Source organism: Xiphophorus couchianus, chromosome 20 (assembly GCF_001444195.1).
Source record: "Xiphophorus couchianus chromosome 20, X_couchianus-1.0, whole genome shotgun sequence".
NCBI lineage: Eukaryota > Metazoa > Chordata > Actinopteri > Cyprinodontiformes > Poeciliidae > Xiphophorus > Xiphophorus couchianus.
Genome location: NC_040247.1, coordinates 10,052,205 through 10,076,323, shown reverse-complemented (window position 1 = coordinate 10,076,323; position 24,119 = coordinate 10,052,205). Strand labels below are relative to the sequence as shown.

The following is a 24,119-nucleotide window of genomic DNA, read 5'->3' as shown; positions in this document are numbered from 1 at the left end:
CAGAGAAACATAGCTTCATCATGATTCTGCCACCACCATGCAGTTTGTACTTTTTTTTTTTATTTGCTTATCGGTTTTTAAAACCTTAAATTGAGTTCTCAGCAAATTCTCTAGAGATTAGCTACACAAAACATGCAGGTTTGTCTTCCTTCTATCTGCTTTATACCCCTTAGCATGACACTGCCATCCATGTGTTTGACAGTTGCAGTTCCATGTTTTTTTCATACTTACTAGAGTTGTTCACAAGTAATATTCAGACCACACAACACATACCTGGCTATTTTATTATTAGGTAGGTAATAATAATAATAAAAACATAAATAAAGTAACAAATCCTATCCTGTTTTCTAAACAGGGCTGATCTGTGCACGCTAAACAAAAGTAAAAGAGAGGTCATGCACACTCAATGTTTTCACATGTGTCTAAAAATGACTGAGTTATTGTGTGTATTCGTGTCGGCCCATGTGTCATGCCCTTTAAAAAAAAACGAGAAACGGTCCGGGTGACGTCCGCTGCCTGCGCTCTCAGACGCCGCCGCCGCTGGAGGAGAACTCACGAACTGACACTTGCGGAGCGGCGAGAGACAGCGAGCCAGAGACGGTGAGTTGCGCTGCCAAACTTTACTACGTGGTCAAATAAGCGGTCAGATAAGTCGCGACGGAGAGCGCGGCGAGGACGTTTGCAGGAGCGGACACGATAAAGCGAAGTGCGCTGCGCTTGTTTCATTTTGTCGGGGGCTAAGAGAGAAGAATTGTCTTCAAGTAAAAACCGGAGTGAGCACTCCCCATTTTAGTCAAGGCCAAGCGGAAGGGCAGGTAACGTTAGCTATCGGTTTATGTCATTTTCTGGGGAAATGTAGAGCATTTCGGTTTGATTAACAACCTCCTATGTTTGGTTGACGTTTGAATTACTAAACGAGCTCGGGCGCCGGACATTTCTGACAGGCTTGGCTGTGTTTTGGTAACACTCAGAGGAAAGGAATGTGTCGGCTGGTTAGCTCGGCTGCTAACGAGCCGCAGCTAACGGTGTGAGCAGCAGTCAGTTAAGCTGGCTAGTTAGCGGCATTTCGCTAACAAGCTTCATAACGGGACTTAGGCTGATTGCTTGCCTCAATCTAGATTGCCCGTAAACAGATGTTGTCCTTAATTACCCAGATTGAAGATTTGTAGTGTTGGGTAGGATTTAGCTGTAAGCAGGCTTACGAGTTAAACAGAATTTGATTAATTTTATGGTTAAATAAATCGACCGATTGGTGTTTTTCGGCGGCCAATGCCGCCGAGCTTGAGGGATTTACAAAGCATATTTGTTTGGTGTCAGCCAACATCTAATTGACTAGCATCACTGGGATAATGGCAGAAAAAATACTTTCACAATGGTACCTGCATCACGTAGATTTCATAAAATATAATGAACTTATAAAGCAAATTTACCAAGTTGGATACTCAAAATTAAATGATAGAAATCTAGTTTTTCTTTGATGTAGAAAAGCAAACTTAAGCAGCTTTTCAGATGAATCTAATCTGTAAGCGGTGAAATTATTCTTTGATTGAATTAAATAAGGGCGATCTGATCTGCAGAATCAGCAAATTGGATGCTGTGGGCAGACAAAATAATAAGACTTTTACACGTTTTCCTTTATAAGTAATATTTTCTGTCTCATTTCTTAAATGAAAGGTTATTACAGTTAAGAATTATGGTCTTGCTGTTTCACAGGTTTCTTTAAAGATTTGCTTAATATTAGGGTTAACTTCCTTTTTGGTAGACCAAAGCCCCCCAGTAGGCAAAACAACATTTAGCTGTCCAGAGATGTGCCTGGCTTTTAATTTATTCACTGTGCTCAAGTGAGGTGGTGACTAATTATTGTTTTATGAAGAGACACAAATCTTCCTAATAATAATAACCTAATAGTAAGGAACCAGATGGGATCTGCAGCCTCTTTTTCAAGACGAACCTTGCATGAGAGCAGCACTGTAAGTTGGCTCTAGTGATCAGTTGGTCCACCTCTACTAATCATGTGTTGTCGTTGTGTTGGCTACTGCTCTATGGTGTTGTCAGAGCCACAGATTGCAGGGATTTAGCATGACCTGGAGTGATAAGCATATGCCGGAGCCGTAAGCAAATTAGGTAGTCACAGTGAGACAACTCAAGCGCTGCAGCGGCTTTCTCTTGTCCGACCCCACGGTTTGTGTCGGTCTGTTGCTAGGTGTCTTAGCAGCGGCGACAGTAATGTGAAACAGGAAAGGTGTGCACGTTACTGTGAAATTGTAAGCACACAGGCATGTCAGCTGTATCACATATTAGCCTGTAAAGCAGATCTCTCTGGGAAGCGGCCTGTTGGTAGAGGTTGAAACAAGATCCACGATGACTTCCGTGTAAACCTTTAGTGAGAGAAAGTGTAAACTTTTTGTTTCAAAATCTTAGTTTCCCTACATTCTGTATCTCATATCTTTTACCCTAAAGTATATGCCATCTATCTCCCTTCTTGTACCTGCCGTCTTGGTCTTGCACAGGAACATTGACTGAGAGTTATTTTAGCTGATAGCTACTTCTTTTCCATCCTTTCTGCATGAAACTTCTTGTGCTTTGGAAAGAGGATGTGGTTACAGGTCAGTGCCCCAGACACTCAGATGCATTCAGTTGACAGTTACAAACCTTTTGTCATAATCATGCCACAGCAAAGTTCTCTGGTGACTAGGTGCTGTTTTGCTCTGAGTCATTCTTACATAGTGGATCTGAAGGAAAAACACAAGTTGCTTTATCACAATATTTTAAATGCATGTGCAGAATGAGTAATTTAGTCCTTCAGTTTTAGGGGGAGATCAGAAACACATCGTTAGTCAGATGTATGTGTTTCCTGAATTTAGATGTTTTATGTGCAAAGATAATCTACCTGAATTTGCCGCTATTTTGAAAGCACAGCATTTCTTCTTTCAGAGCTGCTTTACCTCTGGTGTTAACTGGTGTATTTTATTGGCTTGTAAATTCTCTCCTTCCTGGGGATTTTTATAAGAAAGAACAATGCAAGTAATTAGAGTAAATTAGACACAGAGTTGAGTTAATTTGCTTTAATTCCAATTAAAAGGCTCAGTTACTTATGGACTAAATAGTATAATAAAGCTGAATAGTATTAGAAACTATTGCTGTGGTGATTATATTGGTAAATATTGCAACAATATGAGGTGAAATGTTCCTATTTTCACCCTTCTCTTTCTCCTGTGCTTCCATCACTCTGCGACCTTTAGCATTTTGGGAAATGTTGTTTGTGTCTGGCATCTGTTGCTGTGGGACTTTATCCAACTGACTAAATATTACTTTGTCATGCAAAATGCAAGTTCACAACACTTGAATATTGGCCAAAAGGATTTTTTCACTCCACTGTCTTTTGTGATATAAATATTGCACACACTCACATTGCACTAATGATATTTTCTCAATCTATATTGTGCACACCTATATCGTTAAAAAACATTATTGGTGACTTTGAGCACTTGTAGAGATGCAGAGATTTCAGGCTTTTTTTGACTGTTATTTTGACCAATCCCCGTATTTCTTCCAAGTATTACAGCACAAAAAACAGAAGAATGTTGTCCGATCACTGATCAGAGTAGATCCATTGGAAAAAAAGACTAACATTTTAAAGTGATGTTTGAAACAACACTACATTCTTAGATTGCTAAAAATGAATATGTTGGTATTCTGTCAGCTTAATCATAATTCAGTAATTGATCATTTTTGTTCTGTTTAATCCAATTAATTTTGTGTTTTTAGCTCTGTTTGAACCAGCGATGTGAACTGTGGTGTTTGTGGTAGTAACAAGTAACTACGCTCTTCTCTACAGCTGCAGCTACTAAGTCAACCCTGAAAATAATTTTTTTTCTCATCGGCTATGCCCCTTGTTGTGGCATGTGGGTTACCAGGTTAGCATTTTCACACAGGAGTTGTCTGCAGCGGATGCCTACATTTCCACCATCAGCTCTGTAGAGGAGATGCAGAGGACAGCTGCCACTCATCCCATCCTGCTGAGTCAGTCACACTGACAGCTTCCTTACGGTCTGATGGGCCTCAGTGCACCCGGAAATAGCTGCTCCTGAATGTTAAGAGTTAAGTCACAGAGTCTCCTCCTGAATGTTGTCGAGACTCTTGCTACCAGCGCCACCTAATCCAGTTTCAAACCCTAGATGGACACATACCCTTAGCTCCAGCTGGGTGAGTTGATGCAGTGGCGTCTCGGTGGAGAGCGTTTTCTATGACACGCGGCTTTCCCTCGCTCCTTATTTGCTGGGGTTACTACTAGAGCGGAGGAACGGCTATACTGTGTTTGTTTTGTTGGAGATGACAGTGTGTCATTGAGGTTACTGAAGAGAGAGATTTGGTTTGAAAAGCTGTTGTCCTTAAATGGCTCCGTGTGTGTTTGTGTGTGGTGAGACGGTCCCAGCAGGCAGATGAAAGAGTTGAGCGTTTTGTGTGACGGTTTTCCTGGTATGAATGTTTTTATGCAGATGAAGCTACAGAAGAAGAGCTCTCCAATGGCTTTGTTTCTCTGTGTTGAAGGACGGATTTAACTTAGGTGGGCTCTAGAGAAAAGCTAGATGAATATAAAGTTGAGTTAATTAAGGTATCGCATCACACTTCAAGGTCAGCTACTTGAACGTATTTCCTACTTCATGATCTTTTCCTCTCAGATTAATTTCTGTTCCTAAGCTGCATAATCATGTTCATATCAAAAGTCGAGACGTAGCCTTAGTTTCTCTCTAAACTGTTTTAACACAGAGACAATAGTAACAAGAGGAAGAAGTGGCTTTTGAATCTGACACCCGGGTTACAATTTTTCTTTTTTTTTTTGGTTGTATTTTTTACCAGAGTAAGCATAAAATTATGTATAAGGAATGGTCACATCAATATCAGTTCTTCTTTCAGAAATATTGACTTAACATTTAACAGGGAGCTCTTTATAATCCAGAGTAAAGAGCAACTACAGTCTGTGAGATTTAAGTTCACAGAGAGATTAATCTGTTTGACCCGAGGTTACTCTCCGTTATCTAAACCAAATATTGAGCTACATTTTTACATTGGGAATCATTTCAGTTTGAGTTAAAATCAAAAGTAATCCCAAGACTGAAATAAAATGGAATAGACAGGAGTCAAATTAAATCTCTATATTAGAAGAACATGCATTAATCAGGAATTGGTGGTCAGTCTTCAGTTTTTGTGAAGCTCTTACTTACCAATATATTTCTTTAGCCCATTTTGTTTATCGTTTAATATAATTAATGGCATTCAAAATATTTATTTTTAGCATCACTGCCATGAGGTTGTTAAATATTTATATTGGGAGTGGACAAAGTACCAATCAGGCTTTTTACAACCTTTTTATGGTCAATACTGATTTGAGATTTTACCTGAGGTATGATTTTTGGCTTATTTTTTGATCAGAAATAGAAAAAAAGATTTTTTTCATCATCACTCACTTACCTAAACATTTGTGTGATTTCACTGAATTTAAGTAATTTCATCATAGGTTATGTATGCTCTTGGATAATGTATTCATAGACCAAAAATGAAAAAGAACTCCTTATTTTGATTAATTTATTGAACAGGAAATTAAAATTTTATCTGTATTTGACCTCATCAGGCAAAATGTGATGATTGTGATCTCTGGCATGATGATTGGTGCATTGGTTCTACGTGTGTTGCATCCTGTGTATGATAGAGCAGATGTTAAAAAAAGGGGGTTTTACGAATAAAACTCCCCTTTCCATCCACACAAATTATCTCAGTAGTAATATTTTATTTCAAACTGAATGGGTTTGCCTGCTGTGCTTCTGTGCCAGGTTAAGATGCAACCTTTTAAGGATGATGGATTTTAAACAGTTTCTTTGCATTCTTCATTTAAAATTAGCATAGTTAGCTTTGCTAATTGTAAACAGTAGTCTCCTTGTGTTATCCCAAAATAATGTAGATGCCTACCTCAACTCTGAGATTCCTAAAGCCTGCAAGCATTTCCAGATCTTGCATGCTGGATAGCAGAGAGGGGTTAAAAGCTCCAAAGAATAAAGCGGAACAGCTTTGCTATAATTTAAGACATCCTGTTATCTATTTCAGTCAGTACCTGGGGAATTTTTTTTTCACCAAATCAACCAAATGATTTGCTGAAGCTGCTTTTCATATCCAGAAACAAAGGCAGTGTAGCGAAATGACCTCTACCTGTTAAAGTCTCTCTCTCTATTGTAGCAGCCTGAATTAGTAGAAAATACAGTCTCCATTTAAATATATTCTCACATCTCAGAAAAATAGTCCTGTGGTGTCAAGCACCCCATACGACCGATCGCTCAGGCCAAATAGTTATTTCCATTTAAGCACATTCACAGTTTGCAAACCAAGTCCATTCAAACATTAGACTTCACTTTAGTTTCAATGTCAAGGATATTTAAATAAAATAACATGTTTAGTTTAGGTGCACTCTTATGGGGAGCAGGCATCCTCCTTGACAGCCTCTGACGTTGTCGTATTATAATCCGTCACCAAGGAGACCCCTGACATCATCTGTCTTAACAAGGGTCAGTCTGCAGCCTTAAAACAAGAACCGTGACATGCAGATAACTGACAAGTGAATCATAGCCTAAATCTCAGACTGACATTGCCTTTATGACATTTGTAAATGTGACGCTGTGCACACACTTGACTCTGAGCGGGAGAGTTTACATCAAAGAGCAGCAGTGTGTATGTCTGCTCTGTGTATGAAATGCCTGTTTCTCCATCCAGCTGCTCCTCCCTAATCGTTCAAGGAGAACTTCTCTTTATGCATTGAGGATTAGAGAATATGAATTATTCACAGTTCCAGCTTCATATCCCACATGGTCACTGCTTGTGATTGAAGATGGAGGTCCTTAGTCGTTTTTGCCCCCCGCTGGGAATTTAGATGGCGTTTGCTGCAGCAAGAACAGTGTAGGAGGGGATGATCTTTGCTCCAGAATGGGTTATGATTAGCTTTTGATGCAAAAAGGCATTGATTATAAACTGTGGAAACGTGGCTGTTTTTGAAGCAGGATTTTTAACACAAGCTACTTTCTGATTTTTATAGCAAGTTTTAATGCAGATGACCTGACCTGGTCTGCTTAACTGAGGTTTGTCTCTACATGAGATAACGGTTCTGGGTTTTCAGCACTGTCATTTTTATCTGTAACGAGAGAGCTTTTCCTTGGTGTCTTATTGAATATTCAGCCAATACATTGTTTAAAAAAAAAAAAAAAAAGAAAGAAAAACATGAAAATGTCTAGTTTTGTGAAAGAGAAATAAACACAAAGTGCAGTCTGCAAATGATAATTTAATAAAGAAAAGGGGAAAAATTTATCCAAACCAGTGTTCAGTGTCTGCTGCCAAACACATTGTGTTGCTGCCAGACCTGAAGCATCACGGAATCACTTGAATATAAGTTTTCTGACAACAGTAAGTTTGTTAAAATACTTCAAGAACCAACACATTGTTCCTTTTGATCTACATACATTCAATAATAGATGAAACAAAGTCAGGTTTGTGTCATGTTAAGTCCTGCTTAAAGTTAACACAGTGGTTAAAAAAGATAATACACAACTATAGTCAAACATGAATGTAGTGTGATTGATGGGGAAGCCCTGCTGGTTTAGGACCTGGGCGACTTGCCTTAATAGTTCAAACCATTCACTCACTTCCTTACAGAAGAATGAGAATGTGAGAACTGATTCATGTCAGCGAGTACAATTCTTAATAGCTCAAAGAACCAAGAATATAGGTTTTGGATTGACCTAGTCAAAGGTTAGACTTAATGGTCAGACTTGAATCTGACCATTAAACAGACCTTTCTTGCTGGAAAACCCTGCTGTTCGGCCAAATTAAAACAATTTGTCTAACAGTGCTCTAAAACTCTTCCACAGCATTGTGAAGGCTCATTGTTGCTTATTACAAAGACCGCTTAGGATAGATGTTTCAATATACACTAAAACAAGTAAAAACAGTTTTGAAAACAATATTTTCTAGTCTTATTCATGTTTGTCTGATTTATTGAAAACTGTCTTATCTGAAATGCAACAAAAAAGCAATAAGAAAAAATCTTTAAAGGAGCAAATACTTTTTCACAGTGCTGTATAGTGTCGCCCCAACATTTTTAGATTTTTGTAATAAAGTTTAGAATTTTGTAAAAGATTAGGTGTTGGAAAATAACTACTACTATTGTTCTTTTTTTTTTTTAAATCTATAGCCACAGCAGAGATGAGGAATCAGAAATCCCAGCTTCGCCCAGTTACTGAACCAGGGCTCAGCCTCTCCGTGTCTCTGTAACCAGACTTGTGCTGACCTAGTTGGCTGATTCTCACTCTGCTGTGAGCCAGTGACATCAAGCCAGTCCGTCCCTTAAAGGGGTATTTTGGTGATTTCACAATTTCCTCCAATCTTAGATTCCACTTCCCTCAGCTGGTTTCTTTTAACGCACACGGGAGACAGATGCCATATTATCCTGTCAGTCCAGAAATGTGTAGACGACTAACATTTCTGACAGCAGGGTGTATTTCAGTATGTGAGCGCCAGATGATTGTGTCATTTGGAGGAATATCTGCCTGATCTGTGTGTCATCTCCTCCAAGGATCCCAACCCCCCACCCCCTTTAACTCATATTCACCACAGCTGGTTTGTGTTAGGGAAGGATCACATAGTCTTCACCTCCTCCACCCCGATGCAGCTCCACTTTTGGGTGTTCCCTCCATTGTTTTGTTTTTTTTTGTCCATAACTTCCAGGAATGACTAGAATCTCTGCTCTCGGGAATAGAAAAACTCACAGAACAGATATTTTATGTTGTGTGTGTATAAACCTTCTTCCTTTGTTTAGTTCTCTCCATATTTAACATTTTCTTCTTTTTTGTGTCCCATTTTTGCTTCTCAACTGCAGACTGTTGGGCTCACCAGTGAAGCAATCCCGCCATGCGTGAATACAAGCTAGTGGTTTTAGGCTCTGGAGGTGTGGGCAAGTCCGCTTTGGTAAGTGTGTCCTCCTGGTCTCCTTCCTGTCTATCCAACCTCTAACTCCACTGCAGGGTGCTTCCTTAAAGACTTGCTAATAAAACAGCAAGCTATTTTGACTGACTTTTAAAAGAGTGTGGTGGAGATCCTGTATGGCTAGAAGGAAAATTACATTTTGCTTTTCTTTCTTGTTTTCTGACTTTATTTGCATACATTTAAGTGTCTTGTTGACTGAAATAAAACAGCTAGGCTAATCTTAAACGTTATTTGGATCTACATAAAGTTAACTGAACACAGTTTCCCTCCATGTTTTTTGAGAACATCCATGTCTGTAAAATGTCGTGTGCTTAGCTAGCTTCAACCAGGTGTCAGTAGGGTTAATCCTCTGAACTGCCTGGATTAGGATGCTAACAGGTGAACCTGGTTAACTCGAGGATGTCAACCTTCCTCAAAGGACCAGGTTTAGTCTTTATATATACATGTTGGTAAAGCTAACACACCTGTAATTTGATTGTTTCTCTGAAAATATCATGATTCAAGCAACTCCCACATTCAGGAGCTCCTTCCAGCCGTCCTATGGAGTTGTGATAACATACTGATTTGACTTTGTTTTTGTGTCTTCTCTTAACAGACAGTTCAGTTTGTACAGGGAATCTTTGTGGAAAAATATGACCCTACAATAGAAGACTCGTACAGAAAGGTGAGTCTCCTGAGGAGCTTAGGTTGGGCTGATTGTTTGCATCTGTTCTGCAGGTTCACATCACCTTGATGTGATGCCTCCTCTGTTTCTTTGATGGCCTTTAGTGGCTTGTTTTCAGCCCTCTTTGAGTTGATGAACTGTATGCCTGTTTAAACAGTGAATGCACTAAGTGATCCCAAATGAAGCTTACACTGTTGCTATGTTTTCTGTTACCACAGCAAGTGGAGGTAGACGGGCAGCAATGTATGCTTGAAATTCTCGACACAGCCGGCACAGTAAGTTGACTTTCTTCCAATCAACAACCATCTCTGCTTTAAGTACTGAAACAATTTATTGAACATGTAATAGAAAGTAATTAAAAAGATACATTTGTACAGAACTTTAACTTTAAAGGAAGGTTTTGCTAGACTGTGGATTTGTAAAAAATGCTAGACCAGAGAAAATTATGTCAGATATTTTAATGAACATCTAGAATACAAATGGTTGTTGGACTGCTTTAGGCAAACAACCCTCAACTTTTAATAGTCCAATAAATCTTAATACTGGTGTGTACAGACACCGGACTGTTCTGAAGATGAACATCTGGCTGAGTGGTTTCTAATTTGAAGTCTGTATTTACTCAACAAGAACCAAGAAATTGTACTCTCTTTTAGATCTCCTCTAGTTTGGGAGTTTTTACATTTTACTCTTGATGCACATTCTTAACTGAAAAGTTGTTACATATAAATTCCTTTGACCATTGAATACTGAGAACTTTAAAATTGCATATTGTTTAATCTGACAAACAGTCCATAAACCAAAGATTTCATTTATCACAAAACTTTTAAACTAGGCACATCTGTTCAACTAAGAAATGCTATTTAGTTTAGTTTTTTCTGCTTTTAAATATGTATAAAATGGAACTGGCAGAGAATTACATTTTGTGTAAAGATCCAGAGCAGGTCATTCAAATCTGACTTTGGTCTTGTCAGGAAAATGTTGACACGTGAACTGTATTTCGAGTGACTCCTTATAAATTCTGTGTTTTGAGCTCATGGCCTTTCTTTCTTTGCTTTTTTTCCTCATACAGGAACAGTTCACAGCAATGAGGGACTTGTACATGAAAAACGGCCAAGGCTTTGCTCTGGTATATTCCATCACAGCACAGTCTACCTTCAATGACCTCCAAGACCTGAGAGAACAAATTCTACGAGTAAAGGACACAGAGGATGTGAGTATATCGCAAGCTTGCACTGATTCTTACATGAACTCTCCCAGTTTCTCTAGTGTTACATCTCAAGTGTCCCAGGTCCCCAGGGTCGGCTGCACAGACGGTTCTATTTATAGTTGGATGAGTTGGACAGTGTTTAACAAAGAGCAAAAATGCTGATGGTCACTAAAGGGAAAGTCCTGAAAAAGTTTATTTCTGTCTCCCATAGCTATTCTTCCTCCTCACTTTGCCATATAGTGTTCTGTGTTCATTTGCTTTCAAGCCTCCCCCATAGCTTGGGTGTGTAACCGAGAGGAGAAAAAAACCCAAAACAAAGATATTTTGTCATTATTTTTCTAATTTTTTGTTTGTCAGCAGAACATTTCCATCTCTCAGTATATCTGGCAAATTTCGAGGCGGTTGCAGTGAGTAAGCCCTCCGTCCCCTTTCTGGTGGAGCAGATAATGCGTCAGCAGGATCTAAGATGCCCTTTTTTGGCGATCTTTGGAGGGAACGAATGTTATCATAACCCCCTTTCTTGCTCTCTCCCCATTCTCTCTATCCGTCTCTCCCTTGACCCATCTATAGCCCAAGCTTTGCACCTTTTGTTGCTCCTGTCTCTTCTACATCTCTGCCAGAGTTCTTTGTGTTTTCACATTTTATTTTAATTTTCTACATTCTCCCTTTAGCCTATTACTTGTTATTCTCCCTCCCCCTTTTTCCCTGTGGTCATACTGTGGTTTGGCACTCTGGGTGATTGAACTGTTAGAGATGATGTGCCGAGAAAGCCCCATCTCATCAGAATCACACAGGATTGTGAGGCTGTGGTGCTTCATTAGTAGTTTGTGGTTTTGGAAAGAAGGCTAGCCTCGGGCTAACAGATGGATCACAGGATTGGTGGCTCCTCAACTCACAGGAAAGCAGTTCAACATCTTATTTCTGGTAATATAAACTCCTCCAGTTTCAGACTTATCTAAGTGTTTTGTCCACTCATATCAAAGGTGATTTAAGCTTTTACCTATGATAGCTGTGACATCTGTTTATCACCAGTTAGGAATGCATGACCAAAGGAAATGTTCAGCATATTTTCTTGTAATCACCCCCAAAAAGTCAGGATTATTCTCATTTAGACAAAGCTTCTATGCTGTTGCAGAGTGAAGGCAAAGTATGTGGTTGCTGCAGCAGCTGTTCTTATTTTCAGCTCCGCCACGCACCATTTACTTCAAAGATGGCAAAAATGTACACATACGTTTATTGCCAAGCTCAAATAAGAGCTTTTTACAAACGTGCCTTGAACAAAGCGAGGTTGCATTCCTCCTCTGTAGCAGAGCTAATTCAACAGAAGTGAAAAATGAAGTGAGCGGTCACCAGCGTGATAAAAGCTGGCTTCTTTCTACTTCCTTTCGCAGCTGTTATGTAAGAGAGGTCTTATGACTTCTCCAGGCCATCTCCAGCTCTGCTTGTGTGACTTCTAACTCAATACTTGTGACTTGTTGCAGCCCACTGTTTAGCATGCCATTCTCTGTTAGACAGGACCTGTCTCTAGCATGTTGACGGCATCTGAACAGATTTTCTGTGGCTTTTGTGAATTCTTCAATTAGTCTAATGTGGGCTTCTGTTCTGCTGATGCTAGACATTTTCTTTCCCCTTTTCTGCAAACCTCCATCCCTTCCACACAGTTTCGTTTTAATCCCTCTTGGGAGGGCATACCTCTGGTTCTCTCAGGACCCAGGGGGGAAATGTTGCTCAGCAGTCCGGCGTGAGGGCTTGTTTGGATATCAAGCATCAAGGAGCAACCTCTGCACGGTTAATCTAAACATCTAGGCTTCCTGTCGCCTGCTCAGAATAGTTAGAAAGGAGGAGTATAAATTAATTGCCTAGTTTTACATTGTCATGTGATGCATCTCGGTGTAGAAATTGGGGAACTTCTCAACTTCATGTTAAGATGCTAACCTGTTTTTTATAAATCTCCTCCGAACATGTCTGTGTGCTATTTCTACACCAGAAGAAAGTAGTCATGGCAGGATTTCCCAGGCTGATTATTTTTTTTCTATGTATCAACCAGAAATAGATTTCCTCAGCTGATTTTATTGGCGCCTCATGTGCTGCTGATTGTTTGCGAAACTGGAGCACAAACAGAAATATCCTGTGAACTGTGTAACAGAAGCTGATGTCTTTTCCCAAACCCAAAGGATGAATGTTTTTCTGCTCACACAGTGGTACCATTGGTGCTTTAATCAAAGTTTAACGTAGGAAAAAAATCAGACAAAATATTCCTACACTATCCCATAGTTCCAGAGAGCAGCTGGAGCATGGAATCCAGCTGAAGTGTTTGAAAGCATTCAGGAAGGAAAGCGATGTTATCCCTGCTGGGCGGAGCTGCCTCGGCTTCCTCCGGGCCTGCGTTCTCCCTAGATAGCCAGTCAGGAAACATCAGGCAGGATGAGACGCATCCCGACTCCCGCACTGTTCCCAGTATCTGCCTGTAATGTTTGCTCTTCCTTTCCAACCTTTTTTTTTTTTTAGTTCTTGCAAGCACATTTAAATGTAAAAAGAAGGAAAGGCTGCTCATCTGGGAGATTCCACATTCAGCTGAATTTCTTAGCATTTTTCCTCAGAGAAACAAAACTAAAAGCAATTACGGTAGTAGCCTAAAAAAGTTTTTGAACTTTATGAAGTTGCTTTCACTAATGACTTATTGGCTTTCTCTTTATTTGATTCTGAATCAGAGAAGAAAAGTTGTGAAAATGTAAAATTTATAAATTTTTTATTTTTAACAAATATACCTGTCAACATCCATATTAGAGGCTTCAAAAATTCCAAAAACTTTCCATAATACAATTTGTACAGTTTATTTTAATGAGAGCAGGGAACATGCCAAAAACAGCAGTCTTCTCCATCTTTATGCATTGCTCCCCTCACCCACCCATTGCTAAGCTGGCTTTTCATACAGACACTAATTTGTGTAGTTTTGTTCAGCAGTGATAAAAGAAAACCATTAATTTCAAATAATAATAATGACTGTCTGCCGCTTTTGCTCTTTTTTTAGTTGTGACAAAAGGCTTTAGATTGCTTCCCACGGAATTAGAACTAACACTAGTAAAGTGTTAGATATATTTGTGGTCGGCCTTCATATCGACCTTATCAAGTTGTGTTCTAACGTGCTTCAAGTCTTGTAAAGCACATTCTTTCCATTTTGGATCCTGTATCGAACCTCTTCTTCCCCCAAGATGCATTTATAAATAAAGCTGTGATGTGAGTGAATTTATATTATTCATGATGTAGTGCAGTTGTCCTTGCAGAACAAGAACCTTGGGTCATATTTTCAGATCAACAGGTTGTCATTAAAAATGCATAAATATTGCCAATAAATCTCAAACCGGGCTGTTGAAGGACGGACTTGAACAGAATAAATGGAGAAAAACAAGCAGCTCTCCAGACAGAATGAGATGTTAAGAATAAAGTAACTTAAAAATCTCTAAGCCTATTGATAACACAAGTTAATGGGCATCATCGTCTCTCTCCTAGGTGCCGATGATTCTTGTAGGGAACAAGTGCGACTTGGAAGACGAACGCGTTGTGGGGAAGGAGCAGGGCCAGAACCTGGCCAGACAGTGGAACAACTGTGCCTTTTTAGAGTCCTCTGCTAAGTCAAAGATCAACGTCCTTGATGTGAGTACACGAAAACAAAGAACTGAGCACTGCAAACATTTCCTAGTGGCACACATTTTCCAAAATGTTGTAGTTATTGCTTAGGGATTTGCAAAAAATATTGTCAATGCTTACAGATTTTATTGCTGTAGCTGTTCTCTAGAAATAAACCAATTTCAATTTGAAAGGTCTATGTTTGACTACAGACTAAGTCCTATGTTTAGTCATCATACATGTACTCAAACATTTGTGATGTTAATTAATCTTGGCTAAAAAACCGTTTGCTTGTATTTTCTATTTTTGTCATGAGAAACTATTACATATGTACCTCAGTAAATCAGAATATCAACAATTTACCTTTTTATTTTAGTTAGGTTACTTTATTTATACCAAAGTCTGTTAGTGATGCAATTAAAAAAGTGACATTCATTATATTACAGCTTGTATACTTCAAGCGATTAGAAAGCAAGGTTATGTCATGGCCCATGTAGTCAGACTGCTGACTTGCCAGTTGTTGAGCAGACAGTTATTGGCTCTCCCCACAAGGAGGGCAAGCTACTAAAGGTCATTAATAAAGCAGCTGGCAGTTGGGTTAAAAATACTGGTAGAAAGTTGAGTGGAAGGAAAAGTGTACTACAAAAAAAGTGGTGACAACCTTGCATGGTTTGAAACTGATTCACAAAGCATGGACTTTATAGTGATGCACCTGTAAGGATTGTCTGTGATGGATGTAATATCAGTTATTATAAATATTAAAACACAGATCAAGACCTTGCAATCAAATTTTTGCTTTGCTTGTCTCGTTTTACAATAAACAGTCATCTAAAGAAAGCCTACCTTGACTTCAGCAGTTAGAAAGCTGTTTGTGAAGGAATCAGTTTGCCCAGCTGCTGTGTGGGCTGACGGATAGTTGTGGACTTTCTGTTCAGACAACAGTGTGGCAGCATTAGCACAACAATTCCTTTGTTGCTGTAGTTGTGCTGAGATCTGTGGAATATGCACATTGTATAGGTTTTTCTGCTTCAGGAGTCTGTCCAACATCAGATCACCTCTTAAATCACTATATAATAATCAGAAAGATGCTGAAGATTTTATTTTGTTGTCATAAGCACCCATGATTTTAAAATCTGACTCAATGTTTCTGATCTTAACAAAGCTTCAATGATTATTTAATTTTATGTTTTAATAATGAAGCTTCATGTCATGCCTTAAACGTACAGCCGTTTCCCAGGATTGCTCTGACTGATGGAGATGTTTACCAATGGAACCAAGCTTATTTTTATTTGTTTTTGTTTTTTTTTCTCTTTCAGATCTTCTATGACCTGGTCAGACAGATAAATAGGAAAACACCCGTGGAAAAGAAGAAGGCAAAAAAGAAATCCAACTGTGTCCTGCTTTAAAGCCCTCCTCGGCCCCTGCAGCAGGTCTGAGCCAGGTGAGTGGGCGTGGGAGTGTGTGTGTGTGTGTGTGTGTGTACAATCAGAAGATGCCTTTTTTTCTTTTACTTAAAATCTTAACAATGTTGTGATTCATAGTCAAATATGTGAAGTTAAATATAGTTCCATGGTTCAGACCATCCTCTACTATCACATGATTGCTGATTGCATCAGTTCTAGTTAATCATTCATCATTGTGTCTTTGAGGTTTCTGTGCTGCAACTAACTCAATTTAAATTAATTTGAATTGCACAAATGAGTTGTGTAAACGGCAACCGCTCCTTCTCAATGTTTGGACACAAATTTAATAGAGATCATAGAGTGATCGCCTCCTGTTGGTAGCAGAGAGTACAACAAAGGCTTAATGTGTCAAATGTGTATACTTTTCTAAAAAACAAAATCAACAGATGCAAATGAACAGACGAGTTGTCAACAGCACCTGTTCTTTGACTCCTTGGTGATTTATTTATCTTTTAAGCAGTCTTCTTATAGTCATGAGCTTGTTTTGTGATAAAATGTGGGTTAATAATAGTTGTCCCCTCTGAACAGAACAGTTTTTCTGACAACAAAACTGCTAATCCTCAGTGATTTATTCTCTGACGCGTTTGCCTTTAAACGTCTGCATTTCTCACGCTTCAGTTTCTCAGTAAATATTTTCAAACCTTGGGTCATTCCTTTTCAAATGTGTAAAAAATAAAAAAGCTTTCATTAGCATTTACTTTTCTGTTGAAACATTGAGTCAGAGTAAGTTTGCTTATTTTAAAATGCAAACCTCAGCAGACTGCAGCAGCCGGTCATGTTAAAGGAAATCCTGATCAGTCATCATGTCATTTCACAGAAAATATGAACCAGATTGACTGGCAGATTTTATTTTTTCTGTCTGGCCGGATGTGGATAAATGTGGAAGTAAGAAATCAAGCAATGTGAATTAATCAGCCTTCTTACTTTCGTTTATCACTTTTGTTTTTATAATGAAACTTTCTTTCCACATACAAAAAACAGAAGTTGTTTTGCATATTTTAAGGCTTCTACATCTGTAAGTGATCTTAAACAGGTTCATTAAAGTATACTTGCATTAAAAGGATTTTCTTCTGTATCTGATAACTTGTAAATAAAGGTCTTCACTCAGTAAATGCTCAATCTTTGCATTACTAATAATACCAATGAAATATCTGCTTGTTTTGCCTTTTAAATTGCAGAAATGTTGACCAGTTTAGACCTAAATTGGAATCAACACACCATAAAATCTAACCTATTTATTTTGTCTTGTTTATTTTGAGCATGATTTAAATGCATGCTTTGTAATTTTTAAGAAATGGTTTAGATTTTTTTAGTTCTATGTTGTGTGGGAAAACATAAAAAAATGTTTCCCATGTTTAATTTTAAATTTAACCAAGAAGTTCTCAATAAAACTCATTAGTTGCTATTTTGTAAGTCATAGTAGGAATGTTTCCACTGCAGTGTAGAAGGTTTTCTTCAGCCAGTGCTGTTACCTTTAATCTTTTGAAGGACTCTTTTGTGTGGTTTGATGTGGACCAGCCTCATTTGGATGTAACAGAGTTGGGGCCTCAGTGGTTGCAAATACTGGTGGCAGTGAAGCATGATGGGTTCAACATTCTTAGAACAAATTATGTTGAATGTTGTTTCATTTAAATCTTTGTTCATGGCCTAAACATTTCTTGTTTAAATTGTAGTCTTTAGCCAATAGCATAACGGTGTCAGATTTAAGGAACTAAAATAGAGGTGTTAACGTGAACGAACATACAATTTTAGCCCAGCGATTTTTGAATGAGTTAGATGGGCTTAATTTGTGAAGTTGAAAGTAACAATATTTTTGTTTTGATGCTTCTTAACTTATGTTTGTAGTTTATACTGAAGCCCTTTGAGACTTCTGCTCACTTGGCACTAAAGTGTTCACTTTAATGAGAGTAACAAGTTCAGAGAGTAAAACTGCTATTAAACTGCCTCTTAACTTGTCACAGATGTTTGTCGGAAAAATGCTTTTGTATCTGTTTGAAATTGGCACGAGAACGTTTTTGGCTTAAACTCATCTTATTAAAATGCCAGAGAAAGCTCTGGAGTGTCTAGAGTTTTCTCCGTTTTTAAGCTAAACGTATCTGTTCTGCCTACCCCAAACCCAAACCCCATCTCCTTTACCTGTTATGGTGGACTACCAGTTAGTCTCACACATTGCCCTAACAATTACTGGGTCAACTTACTGTCCAGCAAAATTCGGTTTTGTGACAGGCTTGGAGGTATCCACAACCAATCTCATAGTTTGGCTAATTAACCAGAAAATCTGGAAAACTTATGCTTTGTGCGACAGTTATGTGTCTTGGAAAAACTAGTATTAATCCCATATTTTCATTTTGTCTTTCACCCCTCTGTACATCGGTTTAATTTTTTTAAATGTGTTCTCTGCATTTTTATCTTACTACTTGTGACTAATGTAGAATTTAATACTAGATTTTTTAAATGTGCTTTTTAAGGAACATTTTGAGCTGAAAAAAATGTTTTGTGAATCAGTCTTACTAGTGCATGAAAAAACATGGCTCATCAAAGACACTACAATATCAAATGCATAGCTGGATAACTCTTAAACATTGTTAAATTACAGCTGCATATCTATCATAACAACCCCAGACAGATATACAATATCATTAGAGAAGAAAACAACAAAAACTGGTTTTAGCAGAGCAGAAATATGAAGTTCCAACCTTCTCCTTATGTACTATATTTACAGAGTGACATATTGTTTGTGGAATTATTTACTAACATGATGCTAAATGTTTATTCCACAAAATATTTAGCCAAAAATCATATCTTGCTAATTCTAAAACGCATAAGAAAATCTCTGAATCACACAATAAACCGCTGTAACTTGTTGCATTGTATCTATGATTAAAGCTGTGGTTTAAATAAAAGCAATGTCAAATTGGAGAAGTAAGAATTAAAAATAGTTAGTTTCATTGTCATGGCTTTTTGTTAGATATTACAAGTTTTGCTTTGTGCTTCCTAGAACACCGGACGTTTTTCACTGTTCTGCATGTGAACCCCCTTAGAGAGTTTTATAATCTGTTTACACAGTTAGCTCAGTGTTGTCAGAGGAAAACCTCAATGTTGGCAGATCAACAAACCTCAGCCGAGTGTTTTTACATCTGCTTTCTCCAGCTACTGTAGCTTTCAGAATGTGGGAGTAAATCTTTATCATCTCTGATAAACTGGATGTTTTTTTTTAACGAACAGCTATCATTGTAGTCACCCCAGACATTGGGCACACGGCACCCCCCACTGAGTTCCTCGTCTGTATCCATCTGTTTTGGTCAGTTGGAAGTCCACAGTGTTTGAGAATGGGGCCTCAGTTGGTTTCCCCCCCTGGGCGATGTCTGCACCCCCATCCGGCGCGGCTCGCATACTGGTCAACCCAGTGAACCAGCACTAATGGGATTTTAGGTTCGCTGTTCCACTCTTCACAATGCAGTGCAATCGATAGAGAGGTTACAGTGGCAGCCGCAGAGAAAAAGCAGAATTAATGAAACTTTTCACTTTTGTGGCTTTGCTGACTTTATTTGCTCTGAACCGTGAGTTGCATTCACTGAGAAACTCAGTGGTAAATTGATTTACTTCTTTCAGTGGTGCTAGTTGGACTTTTGCTTTGCTAAAACTGCATATCTTCCAAATCTGGACATACCCTTAATCTTTCTGAGAGGAAACGATTGGAGAAGGCCTTTTTCTTTAGGCTAATTTTAATATCTAGGAGTTATTTGCCATTTTTTTTAACACTGTGGTGCCTGTTTTGTGATTTTGAGTAAAAAAAGCTTAAAAAGCTTGAGTAAAAGCTTGCATTTAATTAAATGCAAGACTATCTAGTCTTTTACACACTGAGATGATTTAAATAAACTTCCCCACCAGAGAAACACTTCAAAGGATGTAGATAATTTTGATTCAATTTTTTTATATTGTAAGAAAATGAATGTCAGAACAGCAATATCTCCCGATAAAAGTTCTAGTCCAGCATCTAAAGCAGCCCTCTATGAATATCAACTGGTATCACCTTTAGTTTTAAACCACAGCAGCTGGTCAAAAGTTTAAAAACAGAATAGAAACTGTTTCTACTTGCTTCCTATTGCATTACAAAGTAGAGCATCTGCAGTTTGTCATCTGAAAAAATGCCCCGCTCCTGGTCATAAACAACCAGTCAGAGCCTGGAGGAAGGTCTTAGTGCTGTCAATCAACCTTGTGTATGTGATGCTAAATATGCTAATGGCAGAGAACAAATTATTGTTGCAGAAAAACTGCTTATTTTGGTTATTGGTGGCTATGCTAGCTAGCCTGAACATTTGTAACAGGCTCTGGTGAGGAACTAGTTGTAGCATAGCAGAGAGAAAGGGGAGGGTGTGAGCGGCGTGTACACAAATGTGACCAACTGTGCTAAGACCCTCCTCCTGCCTCTGATTGATTGTTTGTGACCGAGCGGTATAATTCTGCAGATGGCAGTCGGACCACAGCAAGGAGACTGAGGTGCTCTATTACGTCTTGTATTACACAACATAGTGACAGTTTTAAGAAATATGCAATAAAAAATATTTTGGAAAAGTTACATAATGCAGCTTCATCAGAGTTGATTGGTTTCCTTGCGTACGCCATTGTTTATTTGATCACCTCTGGCTAGATGCGATGCTATACTCCGACATAAGGAACAAATATTTAGTGACATCATATTTAGGTCTAAATAACTGATTTCTTTATCGTAGCAACTTTTTGGGTTTAGAAAATATTTTTTCTGAACAATAGTGCTAAAATTCAGACTTGAAAATTGAAATTGAAGAGAAAATTCTCATCTTGTATCAAAATGTACATAATGTCCAACACTCCTATTAAATAGCTGATTGTGCATGTAGATGTAATGTCATTTAACGGCCATCAGAGGGCACCAGCAGGTTGGAGTTTTTGTTGTCATTCATGATGGATGCTGTCTTGCAGAAATGCTGTAATGAAGAACTGTTGCCCTGATTGGAACGTGCCAGCATTCCAACAGCCCCGCCCCAGACCCCCTTCCTCCATCAGCCATAAACGGTGAATCAGCTGACTGAACTGCTCCTATCAAAGCCAAGGATGACCTACAAGAGAGTAAAGAGAAAGACAGTTAGAGAGGGGGAGAGAAGAAAGAAGACTCTTGTCTCTCGACTGTGAGGACATCCCTTTGTGTCTCAGTGTGAACCCTGAACGGACAGCCTCCACTTCTGCATCAAACAGAGCCACAAACTGATGATGATGTAAAAACGCAGCAGAACCTCTGAAAGTTAATGGAAAAAAAAAAAAAAGCAAAGTGTCCATGAGCCCCTTATTTTCATTTCTGAAAATGACAGTTGTTGAGAAGAAAGTCAAAGTTAGTATTTGGATTCAGTATTTTTCATCTTATTTTCAATATCAATATTGTATTTGAAAGACATGGAAGATGATCTCTTTAGTTGTATGATTATAAATATTCTTCAGAAAGAAGCATGAAAAAAATGCATCAGTTATTACGTGTAGATGTTCAAGTGAAATCAAGTGGAAAAGTGAGAATTTTTTTATAGCCATACACCTATTCTCCATGCCTGTCATGTTGGTGATACTAGATCAAGGTCCATAATATGTATTATTATTTTTTAATATAATTTTTTTTCTTTGTTCGCCCTGTTGTTCATGGACTTCTCTTCTGCAAATATCTCTCTCTGATGTGACTTAATTTTATACTCTGTCACTGGGATTTCATAGCTCCCATAATATATTCTGATGCCATTTTTTTTGCATAATAATGCGCCAGAAAAATGGGTCTTTTATAGAAGAAATATGGGGAAAAATAAGAATTGATTTCTATGTCTCTTGAAGCTGAAATATATTATACTAAACCAACTCTAATGCTTCTGTGTTTTTCTGTCGACAATGTTCCAGCTTTTATGGATTATTAAAATACATTTTAGTACATTTTCATTATACTGGTCAATGTATTTTTGTGAATTAAACTTTTATTCCAAGACCATTTGATTTATTTAAGAGAAGTGGGATTAAGTGTGTCTGAAGTTGGCCAGAAGAGATGGGTGAAATATGAGGGTTCTTTGTTGGTTTTAGTAAATTACTGTATTGATTGCACACAGGAAACTGAAATTAAGTAATTGGCAGAATAAAAACCCTGTATTTAATTTATCAAAATGGCCGCTAGGTGTCAGTATCTCAACATAAATGTGCTTTTATATAGGGGAAGGAACGGATGATTTTAAAACATCGAAAAAAGATTTAAATGTCATAAGAAAAAGGAAGGAAATAAAACCTAAAATAAAGGAATCGGTGGACTAATTTAAGATAATACAAAATCTGTAAGTTTAATCGACAGTTGCCTCAATAAGTATAAAATGCTTTGTTGCTTTCAAAAGACAGCACTCTTAAAGATATCTGGTCTCCCTTTAGAGCTGGATGAGGAGATGAGAGATTTTCTTCTTTGTAGAGAAGAAAATCTCTAAAAAGACCTCATCCTGCAGGTAAATACGGAGCTGAAGTGTCTTAAACATGGCAAACCTGCAGTTTTTGATTTTTTTAAGTCTGTTTTTACTCAAATGTAAGCATATAAAATCAAGTCTCCAAATATTTCTAATCATATAGATCCTTTTTTATTTCTTTTGTTTCAGGTATTGGAACAGGAAATGTTCCACCTTTTGCTGCAGTTAGAGCTGCAGGTATTTTTGGGTCATAGGTTTAGTAGCTTTGTCCGCTGAAGGGTGAAAGTTCTTTCCATTCTTTTTTGTAAAATAGCTCAAGTTCAGTCAAATTGGATGGAGAGCATCTACGCACATTAATTTAGACTTTGACTAATTCATGAATACTATTTGATGTTGTACATCTTACTATAGCTGCATGTTTCAACTTGTCCTAATAGAAGATGGTATCTTGCCCCAGGCTTTTGCTGCCACTTTCTTTTCTCCAGAATTAACCTGGATTTAACTTTACTCATCGATTCTGACCAGTTTCCTTGTCCCTACTGAAGAGAGTCATCCCTACAGCATGATTCTCACCATGGTTCATACTTTTATTGCTGTGCACTTAGTTTTCAACCTCACATTTAGTTTTTTGCATATAAGCAACAAACATTTTATATCACTGCAGCTCTATCATTGTCATTTGGAACCTCTTGACTCTTGACTGATTTTATTTAATTTTTTTACTTGCCTGGTTTGGAGTCTCAACACTACATGTAAGCCAGTGTCTTTGTTTGTATTTGTGCACGACATTTTCCATTTCCAAATGATGAATTTTGGGTGATATTTAAAACGTAGTTTACCTCACTACAATTTATGTAAGGATACCTGAGGAAACGGGACTGAATGGAAATGAATGCCAGACTTCAGAATGATATTTGTAAAAAAAGAAAACAATGAATCCATTTTTCATCTTCTTCAATATTTGAAATTACTTTTTGCTAGAGTATTATATAAAATATGTAGAACACATATAAAGTTAGTATACTCACTGTCGACTAGAGATATTTAGTACTTTCCTAGTCATATTGGCCACTTCAATACTTTGACTCCCATTCAGCCAGCCAAAAGGAATTGGCTGAAACATGATTATCAGAAGGGTTCATGAGGACATTTTATTTCAAGAATCTTAGCCATTCAACATCTGATTATCTGTGATTTTTTTCCTTTAAAATAGTTTTGCCACATAGTAGCATGTTGGTGTTGTAGCATTTATTCTTTCAATCTTTCAGTGTGTTTGTGACTTTTTTTCTTATGGATGCTTTTTAAATGTTCATGCTAATGAGAGGCTCGGGGAGTGCTGCTCCAAATCTGTCGGCATCAAAGGTAAAAGGAGCATCAATTTGTGAAGAATCAATAACTTTTCTCAGTTTTAATTAGGAATTGATATGAAAGATGGTAAATCATTGTCTCTTTTTTATTTATATTTGATACAAGCTCCTGGCTTGGACCCTTGCTTGGATCCTGCCACATTAATATCTTATAAACAGAGAAAGGCACAAAAAAGCAGCCTGCAGGCCAGAGGCACAGGCACTTAGGAACGGGAAGAAAGTGCTGCATCATTTAAGCTCCTTATTTCTTTGAGGGGGACATGTGTGTAAAAGCAAAGAAGGAGGCTTAAAATCCATGGGTGAGGATGG

General features: G+C 38.0%; 1 protein-coding gene across 3 annotated transcripts; it reads left to right on the top strand.

Annotated features, from left to right (window-relative positions):
• Positions 1–454: 454 nt before the first annotated feature.
• On the top strand, positions 455–21,940 carry LOC114135748 (ras-related protein Rap-1A-like). 3 transcript variants are annotated; one of them, XM_028003294.1, is made up of 8 exons: positions 455–600; positions 8,918–9,006; positions 9,620–9,688; positions 9,907–9,963; positions 10,758–10,898; positions 14,406–14,549; positions 15,839–15,963; positions 20,948–21,940. In XM_028003294.1, exons 2-7 carry the CDS (start codon positions 8,950–8,952, stop codon positions 15,926–15,928), a joined length of 558 nt encoding a protein of 185 aa, XP_027859095.1. In that variant the 5' UTR covers positions 455–600; positions 8,918–8,949; the 3' UTR covers positions 15,929–15,963; positions 20,948–21,940. The 3 variants fall into 3 exon arrangements, with proteins under 3 accessions (XP_027859095.1, XP_027859096.1, XP_027859098.1); XM_028003295.1 differs by lacking the exon at positions 455–600 and adding an exon at positions 656–815; XM_028003297.1 differs by lacking the exon at positions 455–600 and adding an exon at positions 2,584–2,606.
• The last annotated feature ends 2,179 nt before the right edge of the window (positions 21,941–24,119 follow it).

Bases quoted from the DNA above. Each gene is read 5' to 3' on its own strand.
- LOC114135748 (XM_028003294.1), top strand. From the start codon at position 8,950: ATGCGTGAATACAAGCTAGTGGTTTTAGGCTCTGGAGGTGTGGGCAAG. The intron at 9,689-9,906 runs GTGAGTCTCCTG...CTGTTACCACAG, and splicing joins TAGAAGACTCGTACAGAAAG to CAAGTGGAGGTAGACGGGCA. The intron at 10,899-14,405 runs GTGAGTATATCG...TCTCTCTCCTAG, and splicing joins GAGTAAAGGACACAGAGGAT to GTGCCGATGATTCTTGTAGG.